Genomic DNA, 13180 nt, shown 5'->3' with positions numbered 1-13180 from the left:
CCTGCAGAAAAAACTTATCAATTGATAAAAAATAACCCACTTGTAGTTAGCTTTTTTGCGGGTAAAATGTATAACTTGTAGTTAGCTACAAAAGCTAACTTGAAACTAGTTGACAAGTAATGCAGGTGATTGTTCTCTTTAAACGCGTTTCTATTTAAATATCCTGCACTTCTCAAATACTTTTTTGAATTCAGGACAAATAAAAGGTAGATCGAAATTTCATATTATCATTTTGAAATTAGGTCTGACGGAGTTCCAATATGAGACCACCTACAGCAGAATATGTAAACAAATATGAAATGTAATAAAATAAATAAAGTAAATAAATAATAAAATATTTTGTTTTTCCTATTGATATTTTATGTCCAAAAGTAGTTAGTTACAAGTTAGTTACATGAAACGCAGAGGTAACCAAACTTTCACGGCCATCGTCATATAAATATAGTTAGCTTTCGTCAAAGAAAGTATACAGATAATAGTGCTCCTTCCTAATCAACTTAAAGTTAGCTTATAGTTAGATACATTTCCTGCAGGGCTGCAGGTAGCTTTCCCTGCAGAATATTTACACACATACATATGTACATACATGTATGTATAAGCTACATTGCAAAAAGAGTCAGCTAAAAATATTTCCCCCAACACAAGGTTTGTTAACTATAACCATTTGGTACTATTACCAAATCATGATTGACAGAAACACAAGGTGCATTCTTTTGCATCAAAGCTACAATAGAACACTCGGTAAAGTAACGAAACACATACCTACAAAGCAACAACACAAATTCGGCTATTTTTCCGAGTTCAGGTTGGTTAATAAATACGCGACCCGTTGCGTAGTGTTTTTAAGCAAGAAAACACTACTCTATTATGCATTTTTTATGAGAAAGTGCTTAGGGAAATTTTTGGTTTCCTTGTGTACATACTTGATTTATACACCCAGAAAAAAGGCGGGTAAAAGTATTTCTCTCAACACATGATTTAATAACTACCTATAACTTAATAATGTAACTATAACCAAATTACATATGTGTTGAGAGAAATATATTTAGCTGACTTTTTTCTGGTGTATATTAGTCAAATACATATATATAAAGATTACTCAAATGCCTCCCAAAATTACACATTTTAATTGGTTTTGTGCATAAATCCCAATAAACTAATCACACGTTTCTTGCTAGATACTAACAGGGTTGCTTAAGTAGCTAAAAAAAATTTACCCGAGTTGAGCGTTCTTTAGCCACTCGTTTACAAAGAAACGAAGCTATATTTGATTATTGGTTAGTTGACGTAGTTAAAAATGTTTTTTCAAAATAGTATATGAACATACAAGCACAAATGCGTACATATAAGTAAAAGTCTGGCCATTTTTAATGCACTCATGCGAATAAAAATACAGATTTTTATCTTATGTTTTGACTTAAATTTAAAAAAAATTACAATTAAAAACACTATTTATCATTTTACTTTAAAGCAAAACTTAAACCAGTGAATTATTTTTAACACAACCATATAATAGTTTTTTACTGCAGCACTTAAAACAGACAATGCAACTTTCTATTTACTTATATTCAAATTTTTACATATTTTTAACTACATTTACTTTATGAGATTCTTCGTATAGTACAAGGTTTCCAATGGCAACAAAAAATGTGCAATTTTTGTTTTATGTCTTTTGTTATATACATACATATCGCTCATTTATTTCAATACTGTCATCACTGAAAAAAAAAAACAAAAACTCAAAAAAAACAGCTTTAAAGTTTTGAATTGATATACATATACATACATACCCCCATAGTAAAAATGAAGATAGACTTTCTTTTAATGAGCTATTGTTAACTGATAAAGCTATGAAATTTTTACACAACATACATAGAAGAACAGGTAGCGGTAATTTCTGCATAGTCGATTTTGTATATTTCGTATAGTGTGTAGCTATTAAAGTAAATAAGCGATTTGTATATATTGGGAAGAGAACACTGAAATTGTGCCGGAACATGTGACTTTAATATTTTCACCAAAAACAGTCCTCAGAAACAAACCGAATTTGGCGATAGCGTCATGTATAAGATGTCGCGCCCTAAAACGGCGTTTCCACGACAACCGAATGACGTGGTTCGCTCTCCCAATTACGAACGGCGAATCAACCTGTTTACACGACACGTTCCTTGATTCACTTTGCAACTCTGCTTCTTGTTTTTTGTTTTTGTTTATTGTTTAATGTGTTGTTTATTGTGCATTTCAACGATGGAGACAAAATGTGTAGTGGTTAATTAGCTAAATCAATAGTTTTAACGAATCTAGCTATTTTTTCAATGTTTGTGTTGGTGGGGATGTGTGTGGTGTATGTGTTTTGACAGCCGTTATCGATAAAAATTAGAGAAGACAACGATTTGTTCTTGATTCGCATGGTGATTGGATCTGAATCACCTACGAATGAAGTGGTTCGCTCTCAAAATGTTGTATGGCGAATTACGTGATTCGGTTCGTAATTGGGGCGCCAATCACGAATGAGAGAGCGAATAACGAATGGGAGAGCGAATCACTTGCCCTGGAAACATCGTTTAAGTCATGGCTCTGAAATGGTTCATTCTGAATTTATGTACACATAATGTATTTCTCGCTAGCTTTGCCATTTACGCTTTCATGTTCGCTTTCATTAATTTCGAAAGGTAGCGCATATGTACATTAGGGTGGTCCAAAAATGCATGTGAAAAAGTAAAGTCAGAATTTTTACGCTCTCACCCTCTAGGATTGTTCCATACCGAAAAAAGTATACCCTTATTTTTTCATTTTGAAATCAATAAATATTAATTTTTTTTACGAAAAAATTTATTTTTCCCATATAAAAATACATGGAAAACTTTGAGCGCCTTGAGCGACCTCTAAAGTTTTTTTGCTTTCAAAATAAAAAATTGGGGTATACTTTTTTTCGATATAGAGCAATCCTAAGGGGTGAGAGCATTACAATTCCGACTTTACTGTTTTTGGACCACCCTAATGTACATGCATATGTACATGTCGTTACTTTAATATATACATAAGTAGAAAGGCCCTATCTCACATCGTCGCTGAAATATACTCATGAGTCGATATACTCACGAAACTATATAAAAATATAGTAATATAGTAAAACTGCGTTTTTAATTTTTCACTCTGACGACAGGATTTTTTTTTCAAAGAACTTTAAAATTTTAAAGATATGATTAATTAAACAAATTATTTAAAAAAATCAGTGCAATGTCGAATAACAATATGGGTACCAAATGAAAGAGAAAATTCTGTAGAATTTAGAAACAATAACGTTGTTCGGTTTACATGTACATGTATTAAAAATGTGCTTTTAATAAATTTAATATTTTTATGAAAACAAAGTTTGCAGGACGAAATTCGACGATGAGGTCGTGCGTAGTCACACAATAATTAAAAACAAAATATTGTAAAGGACATTTTCCAAACCCATTCGTCGTTATGCACCAAACAATTTATTCTGTTTTAATTCTACAGAACTTTTTGTTTTATATGATACCCTTATTGTTATCCTACATTTCACCGAATTTTTTAAATAATTTTTTTAAATAATCATATTTTTTAAATTTCAAAGTCCTTTTAAAAAAGTCCTGACGTCAAACAGAAGAACTAAGTACGCAGTTTTACTATAATTTACCCATAGTTTCGTGAATATATTAATTTTTTTGTGTGTAAAATTTACTGTCCTACGGTGTCATGATACATTTCATCGAATTTTAAGTCCCCACATCGTTATATGCAATAAACATTTTAGCTAGTTACGGCTTTTTGGCATTTCAGCGACGATGTGAGATTGGGGCCTTTCTATATTAAGGTAACGATATATGTATATCTACTTCTGCAGCTATCGAAATTCTCACCTCTACTTATCTTCTTATATTTGGACCTTCTTCAATTCCCGTTCCCTGAACCTGGCTATCAGGCATTGCAATATCCAACGGTGTATGTACTTTTTTAATAAACGATTACCATAATGGGCCCTAAAATTTACTCTTTTCAACACATATTTTTCACGCAAACTACTGTATAATATCTGCCGCTTGAGACGTCTGTAATCATGTGAGACAATTTCTTCGTGATGTATTGCGGGAAAATAAAACTGTGGTTCAAGTGAATCCATATGAATGGGATGTTCATTATCGAATATCATCGCATCCTCGGTAATTTCAGTTGGAACAGTCCGAGTGAGTGTTGTATAAGACATTTCCGCTTCATTCAACAAATGCGGCATACCCGCGTCTGTAGTCGAGTAAGGTCCAAATAAATCCGTCGTTTCGTAAGTCAATTTCACTTCTTGTAGGCAATTTTCTAAACGCGCGACATCTTTAACCGCTTCGTCATTCTCATCTCTAACTGCGATATTATCCTCATCGTCGTGGACTGCCATAGGCAAATCCACCTCTTGTGCATGCGCCACAACGCTAAGCGCATTTTCATTCATATCACACTGTAAAACATATAAGTCACTATCACTAACTAAAATTTCTTCTAGGCTAATTAATACTACGTCACGATCTTCTTTCTCTTCTTCATCGCCATCTTCGGGGTCTAAAGCGACACCGGCTTGTCGATACATCTCCGCTAAAGCTTCTTCAACGCTCAATTCGCGCTCCAGTTTTTCTGGAACATTTTGGATTGTATTACTGGTGGCGCTAATTTCGAAGGAACTACATAAGGCAATTTTACAAAGGTCACTTAGCTTTGGTATTCTGCTATTTATATCATCTTCAGTACGGTGAATTTTTGAATCATATTCTATGGAATTTTCTCTCTCAAGAAAGTCCAGCAGTATTTGTTTTAAACTCGGTACTCTATTCTCCTTGCTAGCTCCTAATGATGCATTAAAGAGATATTTGATTTGGGATTGAATTTCGCCTATTTCAAGGCCAGTCTCCAAACACTCCATTTCGCATGACTTATCACATCTTTCTAATCTGCTTGTCTCTACAAACACGTTCCCCACCTCATACCCCAAAGAATCTTTTACATTCACAGGAACTTCCAAATTTGATTCGTCATTAAATACAACACTTTCTTCTGCTTGCATCGGCTCGTTATCTTCCGTAGTCTTATATCCATCATGGTATTCGTTATCTTCCGAAACATTTGTATTAATGCTGGCATGTGCATACCTTTCATCTTCGTATACATTTTGGTCAGTCTTCTTAAGGCTGGTTTCCTCTTGCTCATGTTCATCACTACCCCTTCCTAATGTTTGTTTCAAGGTCTTGATATCATTTTCTGTTATAGTTCTGACCGGAACATCGTACCTTTTATCTCTGCTGCCATCTTGGGTATAAAAGTCTGCATCAATATGTTTTTCTTTTGCAATTGCTTGGAAATTATTACTCGACTCACTTGCTTGACGTTGAGAAAGCTCCTTTTCTGATTCTTTCATTTCATTAGAATCGCTATATGTCGTCCCCGTATTACTTTTGGTATCTTCGTCAGAGGATAAGTAAGAAGATGACGAGGATAGTATTTTTAATTTGTGACCACAAGATGTTGCAGATGAATCGGAACTTCCCGACGAGTAGCAGTCTGGGGATTTATCATCAAAGTCAACTGACTTTTCAAAATAGTGTCTTGGTGATTCAGGAAAATATTCAACGAATTTTTTGGCTCTAAACATTTCAACACTATTTTCCATCTCATATACATCTAAATTTGTTAATCTTTCAGACTGTTCATCACATAATTCACAATTTCTAGTTATCCCTGGCGAATCCGCTCTAACCGATTGTTCGTTTTTTTCTATATTCATCTCGGTCTGCGGATGTTTGACCCTCTCCGAATGTAAATGATCTTCGACGATTCGGTACACATTCTCTCCAGAACTGTTTAACCGAATCTTCTCATCTTTTGATGGGAAAACAATGTCCAATGTGGGTTCTCTATTCTCAAAGTTATGCATAGCCATTTCAACACTCGTATTGCTGGTTTTTTTCAACTGTACAGTGACAAACCCAATTTCTATTGTTTTACTCTGTTCGGAATGTGCACATGATTTTTCTGTTTCATCTTCTGAGAGCTGTAATTTAGTTCGTTTGACTCGATTACCATTATCTGTATTGAAATTCGATGTTCCAGTTCTTTCTTCCCCCACCTTTTCTGTTTCAAAAATTTGCTCCTTAAGTACTTCCATATTCTGTGAAGATGGAGGTATTTCATAAGGAGGCCCGTCAAGGACTTTTGTCGACTCAATAAAATTTTTATTTTCAACATCAAAAATTTCAGTTTTCTTGCTTTCTATTCCCTCTACAACAATATCTTTACTAGGCGCGTTTTCTGCAACAAAATGACGCAAAGAGTTAAGATACGTGCAATTTTCAGCCGTCTTAATTCCATACAGTAGTTGCTCATTAAGTGAGCTTTCAGCAAAAATATCAGCTGATTTTTTACATTCCTCATTATTTTCAATTACTTGTGCTTGGTTTGGGGGCGGAATATCTGATATTGCTTTCAACATTTCATTGGGAATTTCAATTTCCTTCTTTGGAGCTGTATTCATTATTTTAGGTTCAGTAATGTCTTTCTTAAAATTTGCTCTATTCAAGAGCTTAATCCGAAATATCTCGGAATTTATTAAACATATAGTCAAGCATTTTAGAGTTTTCGGATTAAAAAACTTAAATTGGTTTTCAGCTCTACTAGAAAATTGCTTTGCAACTTTCCTCATGATTACAGGTAAAGGGCTCTCCGCCACTGGGGCAATGTGTTGTTGCAGGAGGAGAGTTGAATCCAGCCGTTTACCTCTTATAATAAGGTGGCGCCGTAAAGATCGTAAAGTTCTTTGGTAGAATGAATATTTGCTTGGTTTCAGATGAATCTGCTTTCCTTTCCCCTTTCTACAGGGCTTTGTTGAGACCACAGCAAAATTTAAATCGCTAACTAAAATTTGCCCTTGATTTCGTAATTTATTACCACCTTCATATTTTATTAAATCCGAATATTTTCGTTTGTAGAATTTTGAAAAACTTTTAAGTTTATGTATTATATCAATATCAGTTTGGGGATTACGTTTTGCAAACGTTTTAGTCATTCTATTTTCAAGAATAGTTCCGGAATCAGTCAGTTTGTTAGCCATATTAATTGTGCCAATATTGCTCTCATTACTAACAGCAACGTTGAGGTCAAAATTGTTCCCTATTTTATTAATAAATGTCTTGTATTCTCTTTCAAATGTGGAGCCATTAGAAATCGTTGTATAATCACTTTCGATACCTCGATCGCAAGAGACGTCTGGTTTAGTTTGGACGGTTGATAAGGTAAGCTCACTTTTGTTGACTGAAGAATTAATATTTTCTTCTAATTTCTCCGTTGCTGCTGTGTAAGAGGAATTACTAATTAGTTCAAAACTTTTCGACGTTTTCATACTTTCTAATTTATCATTTTCGTCTTCAATAAAACTTTGGGGCATGGTTTTTGTTTGTATTTCTTTCGCTTCGGTTTCGGTCCTCATTATTACGCCACCCGTGCATGGAGGCGGTATATTAGGGTTTTTTCTTGATAGTTGAACCCTTTTTGTTTTTAGTTCATCAATCTCTTTTTCAACATCAAAATTATTATAGTGTATATCTTCGCTTTTAGATTTCATATTCATATCGACCTTGAAGACCTTTGCTGCGCTCGAAAAAGCTGGCGTTGAACTACTAGACCTTTCGATATCGATGATGATATCAGGCAAACTTATGCTTACATTTCGATTTGTCTCTACATCTGTTGATCTGCCTACATTAACGTCATCGTGCGTTTTGGAACGTGTATTTGATGCTGAGGTATTTGATGGTTGTTGCGGTGTTCGACTTATTTCCTCGGAATCGAGGGTGATTGAGACTGGTGTATTGGCCACACTTGGGAGTCCTGATACGCAAAGCATTTTATTTGATATCTTAGCAAGATTCGTTTTGCCTTCTGTGCCAATTATCTGTTCATCGAAATGCGGTGTGTCAGACAACTTCCGCTCATCCGTGAATTCAAAATCTTCTTCATCTTCATTCCAAGTACTCAGAAAATCACGCAGACTAGAGTAAATCTTAGTTGTTGGCGTAAGTGGAGTGCCAGTCTTATCTGCACTCTCTTCCGCCGTCTTTTGGCTATATATGATTGCATTGCTGAGACGCATCCCACTCTCATGTCGGAAGTTGCTTGCAGAGTTGCTCATATCTGTAGTCAAATGGTCGTTTATGTTCGTGCGCGTCGTTTCAGCTATAAAACAGTTCTCATCTACTATTTCTGGCGGCTTTCGAAAGTCAGTTAGTGAACTTTTCACTGGAGTGGACTGTATGTAGGGAGGTGGCAAATTTGGTAGCTGCTCAACACGTTGTACTAAACTTTCACACCGTTGTAGTAACGCCGGCACTTGAACTGGGCTAATGTAGGTATCATAAGCAGTCTGCATGTTGAGATCATTATAATAAACAGTCGAGATGTCACTATGTGGCGTAATATTTGGATTGAGCGGTTGATGTGAAACTACGGTAGCTGGTGTTATAGGGTTTTCATATTGCTGATTGTGGGTAATACCTACCGGGTAAGAATGATAATTTATATTTGTGGTCTCATAGGTAGGCGTCGTTCTAGCATAGATATCATTAGTATTGACCTTGGCTTTGGTATCATGTCCATAATCAAGCATTCCATACTTCCCTGCGGTATTGTTGTTGCTGTTTCCACTTGCGGTTTGCGTGTGTGAGCTGTATACATTAGGAAGATGGTGAGGATGCTGTGCATTTCGCGGATAGTAACAATTCTGCTGCTGATATGGTTGTGAGCAACAACTTTGGCGATCGGTGACTGAAGCTGCAGAAGGTGGAAAGGGATGGTGATATGCGAGTGAAGGATGCGTAGGTGCTGGTGCTATAGCGGTGGGGACGCCGGTCGGAGGTAACGATGCGTGGTGCGAGTACGCGTGTGACAAACTATCGTTAAGTGCGGGTACAAGGTACGGTGTGGAATGAGGCGAATTCGGCCAGAAGGTATGACCAACCGCATTCGTTGTCATATACTGTTGGTGAGGATTGTAATAAGAATTGTACTTATCATATTTGTTGCTATATTTCTCAGGTGTGTAATATATATCACGACTGGGGGCGACAGCGGTATTCGGCGACACGTAGCTTGCATTCGTGGGTGGTATGGTGGCAGTTGGAATGGCGTTGGAATACCGTGACGGGGAACGATAATTACCGTTACTATACTCCATACTCCAGTGCCATGACGAAGATGTTGATGTCTTATGATAGGTATCGTTCCGTATTTCAGACGCATATTGTGGTGGGACAGCGGATAGATTTGCGGGTTGTGTAGATGTGTAAAATGGTGACTGTGCAGCCGTAGTCACTACAGTGTACAGATATTTATCGAAATAAGTTGCGCCGACGTTGCTGCTGTTACTTGTAGTACCGATGTTGATACCAACTGCCATAGCTGTGTTGCCAAAAGGCATCCCTAGACGTTGCTGCGGTTCGCGCGCATTCGTGACCGCAGTCAGTGGATTCCTTTGCGACGAACTTCCACCGTACACAGCACCCTGGAACGTATTTCCACCGTAGTTCTGTTGAAAATTTTGCGCGTACGGCGCTTCGTTTGTGGCCTCTAACGGTTTATCACTGTAATCGATATTGTATTTTGCCAACTTCGTGGATAATTTGTTTTTGTAGGGATCAAAATAAACCATGGAGCTACTTGTTTGCGACGGCTGCGCATAGAATGGCGTTGCGGTGGCCTGTGGTTTTACGTACGTGCTCGCCTCACTACTACGTTTCGAATTATACAGACCAGTCTCACTATTATAAATATGGTTGATGTGACTGTTGGTAGTTTTGTTGTGATGCTGTGTCGCCGGTTGCATGGGAATTTTACTTGACTTTTCCAATTCCGTGTAGAATGTTGTCGGGTGCCGCATGCCTAAAAAATTGCGCTCGATATTGGTGGATTGTGGGTTGTCATTACCCGCCAAGAAGGCACAGGAGTCACAGGTACTTTTATCCTGGGGCGCAGAGGGTTGCAGCAATGGATCTGTCAATTGATATGAATGTGAGGGATGGTCCTGCTGTAGGTGTGAGTAATATTGTTGTAACTGTTGTTGCTGCTGCTGGAAAGTCTCATTGTAGTACGGCGTTACTGCAGCAATTGTGGCCACTGGTGTAGGTTCTACCATGCCCACAGGTGTAGTAGAGTGCGATTCCGAATAGCGGATGTGACTGTTATTGTTTCCAATCGATGTGGGATTGGTAGGGGTATTGGTGGCACTCGCGTAGCCACTACTGCTGTTGCTGCTCCCGCAACTAATTTTGTTGCTGGCAACGGTGCCCAGTGGCATTTCGTTAATAGATTTGACGGTAATTGCATCCATGTCAGCCTAATCCAGGTTTCCAGAAAACCGCAATTTTCGGTTTCTTATGAGTAAACTGTAAATAAAGTTAAAACGGTATTCGTGAGTAAGCTAAATAAATGTATGCTTTGAGTAGCCTGAAAAGTATGAGTTTTAAAAACAAATCGTGCAAGCAAAATGGGTACGTGTAGAAGTTTACATTATAGCTATTTAAAGTAATTATTAAACTAATTATCCGCATCATTAAAAATGCATACATGAAATTTTAAATGTTATATTGCGTGTTGTTTTCCTTACTTTGGTTTATAAACTACAAATGCGCATCCACTTTCACAGAAAGCCTTTAAACGAATATTGAAAAAATTAAACTTTTATAGTTACCTAGTGCCTGCGATATTTGTGTAGGTACGTATGTAGACAGATAATGCCGTCATTTAGTAAAATGTTCATTAAATATTAACGACTAACTGTCATTTTCGTTTGACCAGTTCTGTAGCAAAGCAGATAGGAATCAGTGATGCCAACCGGGCGAGAATTCCCCGATTTTGGTGGAATTGGAATTTTTCGGAGGAATCGGGGAATGACTTTAAATTTTGGGGAATTCAATATACAAACGATTTTGATTACAACATTTCTATTGAGGATAAAATTGCATTTATAAATTAGAAATTGTGATAACAGATCTCTCATTTTGTAATCGCCTCGTGAAACCGTGTGGATATTAAAGAAATTGCAACAGCGCATAGCGACATTTTTCACTTTTTCCACGTTTTCGTTTGACACTATCGTTTCGTTTTCGCCATCTTTCTCACCAGGCCATCGTATTAGCATTTTATATTATGTATAAACACGAAATGTAAAAAAGACTGGCCTTATTATATACTTATATCACAATTAATGATATTAGTTTTTTTTTTTTCAACAAAAAGTGGGCTTGAAGTGCCTTAAATATGAATGTGGCAAAACTCATTTTAGGGGAATTTCATCGAGAATAGGGGAATTTTTTCTGGAATTGCGGGGAATTAGCCCCAGGGGAGTTGGCATCCGTGGTAGGAATACGTACATATGTATGTATGTGAATGTATTCATTGAACTACACCCAGGTGTAGGACAGCTATACATTAAGGCGTATCACGAACAAATTTTTAGCGTGTGTTAGTTTTATTTGAATTCTTATGTTAAGAAAAAATTTTGAGTGTAAAGATTTTTGTGTGCACCCGCTAAAAACCGGTAAAACGCATTTTTTGCAATAGCTTTCTTATTTGCTATCCGGTTTTTTAAATTTTTATGTCACCGAAAAGGCCTCGCTTATGAATAAATTGAATAGAGCCTAACCTTCTTAGCAAGGTCGTCAACGTTTTTTGAAGGCTTTAGATTTATAGTATAAAAATAAAAATCTAGGGATAGTAATTCCAAAATTAGTGAAGGTATAAATTGAAATGGTTTTGAAGGCCAATTATGGTCCTGAGCGCGACTTTTTCAGCGACATAAAGGTTTTAAAAATCGGATATTAAATAAGAAAGTTGTAGCAAAATACGCGATTTAGTGCCTTGTTTACATTCAAAATTTTCTCGCGAAATAAGTGTTTAAATAAAACTGACACACTCTAAACATTTTTCTTTCATATGTCGTGATATGGCTTACTGTACATACTATGTATACACACATACACCACCTTGCACAGTTTTCTTTAACACTTAGGGCCGTTTTCTCATCTAACCTTTAGAGTATCGGCCACTTTATCCTCTCGATATACGAGTTTTCGTTTTCTCATCAGCGCAATAATTTATCGAATCGATAAATTGTTACTCACCCGATGCAACCTTTAAAAATTTGAACCCAACTTTAAATTTTGGTTTCGTTTAGGTTCATGAGTCAGATATATTAGATATTCCAACCAAGGTTTTGGTTTTTGTTAACAGTTGCTCTTGCTCTATATTTGCTTATGTTGCATTGCTAACCTTTGAAATTTTATGACGAATGTAGTGAAGTTTCACTCTCGGAAGTGTAGTGAAGTTTCACTCTACGGAATAACAAATTTATTTTTACCGGTAAGATAAGAAAACGAAAACACTTTAAAGTGAGGAACAATTTAATTGCCCTGTTAGTAAAGCCAACTTTACTGCTTACATTAGAAAACGGCCCTTAAATGTTCTACTTTCAGCTAGTCTCCTTTTGTTGTGGTAAAGTTAAGGGACACAACAAACCAACTAATATAGGCTAGATCGTGGTTTTTCAAACTGTACGAATCCTGCAAAGGTGGTAAGTGAAGCCTGCAAAGGTGGTAAGTGAAGCCTACAAAGGTGGTAACGGGGCTCTTACACGATATGTATTTGCATATGCAAACGCTACTTTTTTGTTTGTACTCGTATGTATCATATATTAAAACGTATCAGAAAAGTAGCAGTTACATATGGAAATACATAGCTTGTAAGAACGCTTTAAGCTAAGCCTGCGAATGTGGTACGCGCTAGAGTGAGGTTCATTTGGAAGTACGCGAAGCCAGCAACGGTGGTACGCGGCAAATGCGATGCACATTTCGATGTGTTCCCCTATCTATACGCGCCACCCTAAATGTTATTTTTTGCCCGTACGGGCAAGCGCCCCAAACCACGGGCAAACATGAAGAGGGCAACAAATCTTACTAATACATAAATACCAATGAGAGCCACTGAACACGCATACTGGAGTAAAAAGGCCCACTCTACCAAACGTACACCACACACACTCCTCGTCATTTGAATAGCTCAACCTTTTAATTCCTAGACTAGGAATGGGCTACAAAACTGCATATCCGAATTTTTACTAAAAATA

The 13180-nt window shown here is 36.7% G+C and overlaps 1 protein-coding gene across 1 annotated transcript; it reads right to left on the bottom strand.

Annotated features, from left to right (window-relative positions):
* Window positions 1-3797: 3797 nt before the first annotated feature.
* On the bottom strand, window positions 3798-10434 carry LOC108368721 (uncharacterized). The gene is made up of 2 exons (XM_017623630.1): window positions 4538-10434; window positions 3798-4477 (listed from the first exon to the last, which is right to left on the bottom strand). Exons 1-2 carry the CDS (start codon window positions 10385-10387, stop codon window positions 3905-3907), a joined length of 6423 nt encoding a protein of 2140 aa, XP_017479119.1. The 5' UTR covers window positions 10388-10434; the 3' UTR covers window positions 3798-3904.
* Between the last annotated feature and the right edge of the window lie 2746 nt (window positions 10435-13180).

Source organism: Rhagoletis zephyria, unplaced genomic scaffold (assembly GCF_001687245.7).
Source record: "Rhagoletis zephyria isolate East Lansing unplaced genomic scaffold, Rhagoletis_zephyria_1.1 Rzeph_scaffold_03274, whole genome shotgun sequence".
Classification (NCBI taxonomy): domain Eukaryota; kingdom Metazoa; phylum Arthropoda; class Insecta; order Diptera; family Tephritidae; genus Rhagoletis; species Rhagoletis zephyria.
This window is presented reverse-complemented; position numbering and strand designations above follow the sequence as displayed.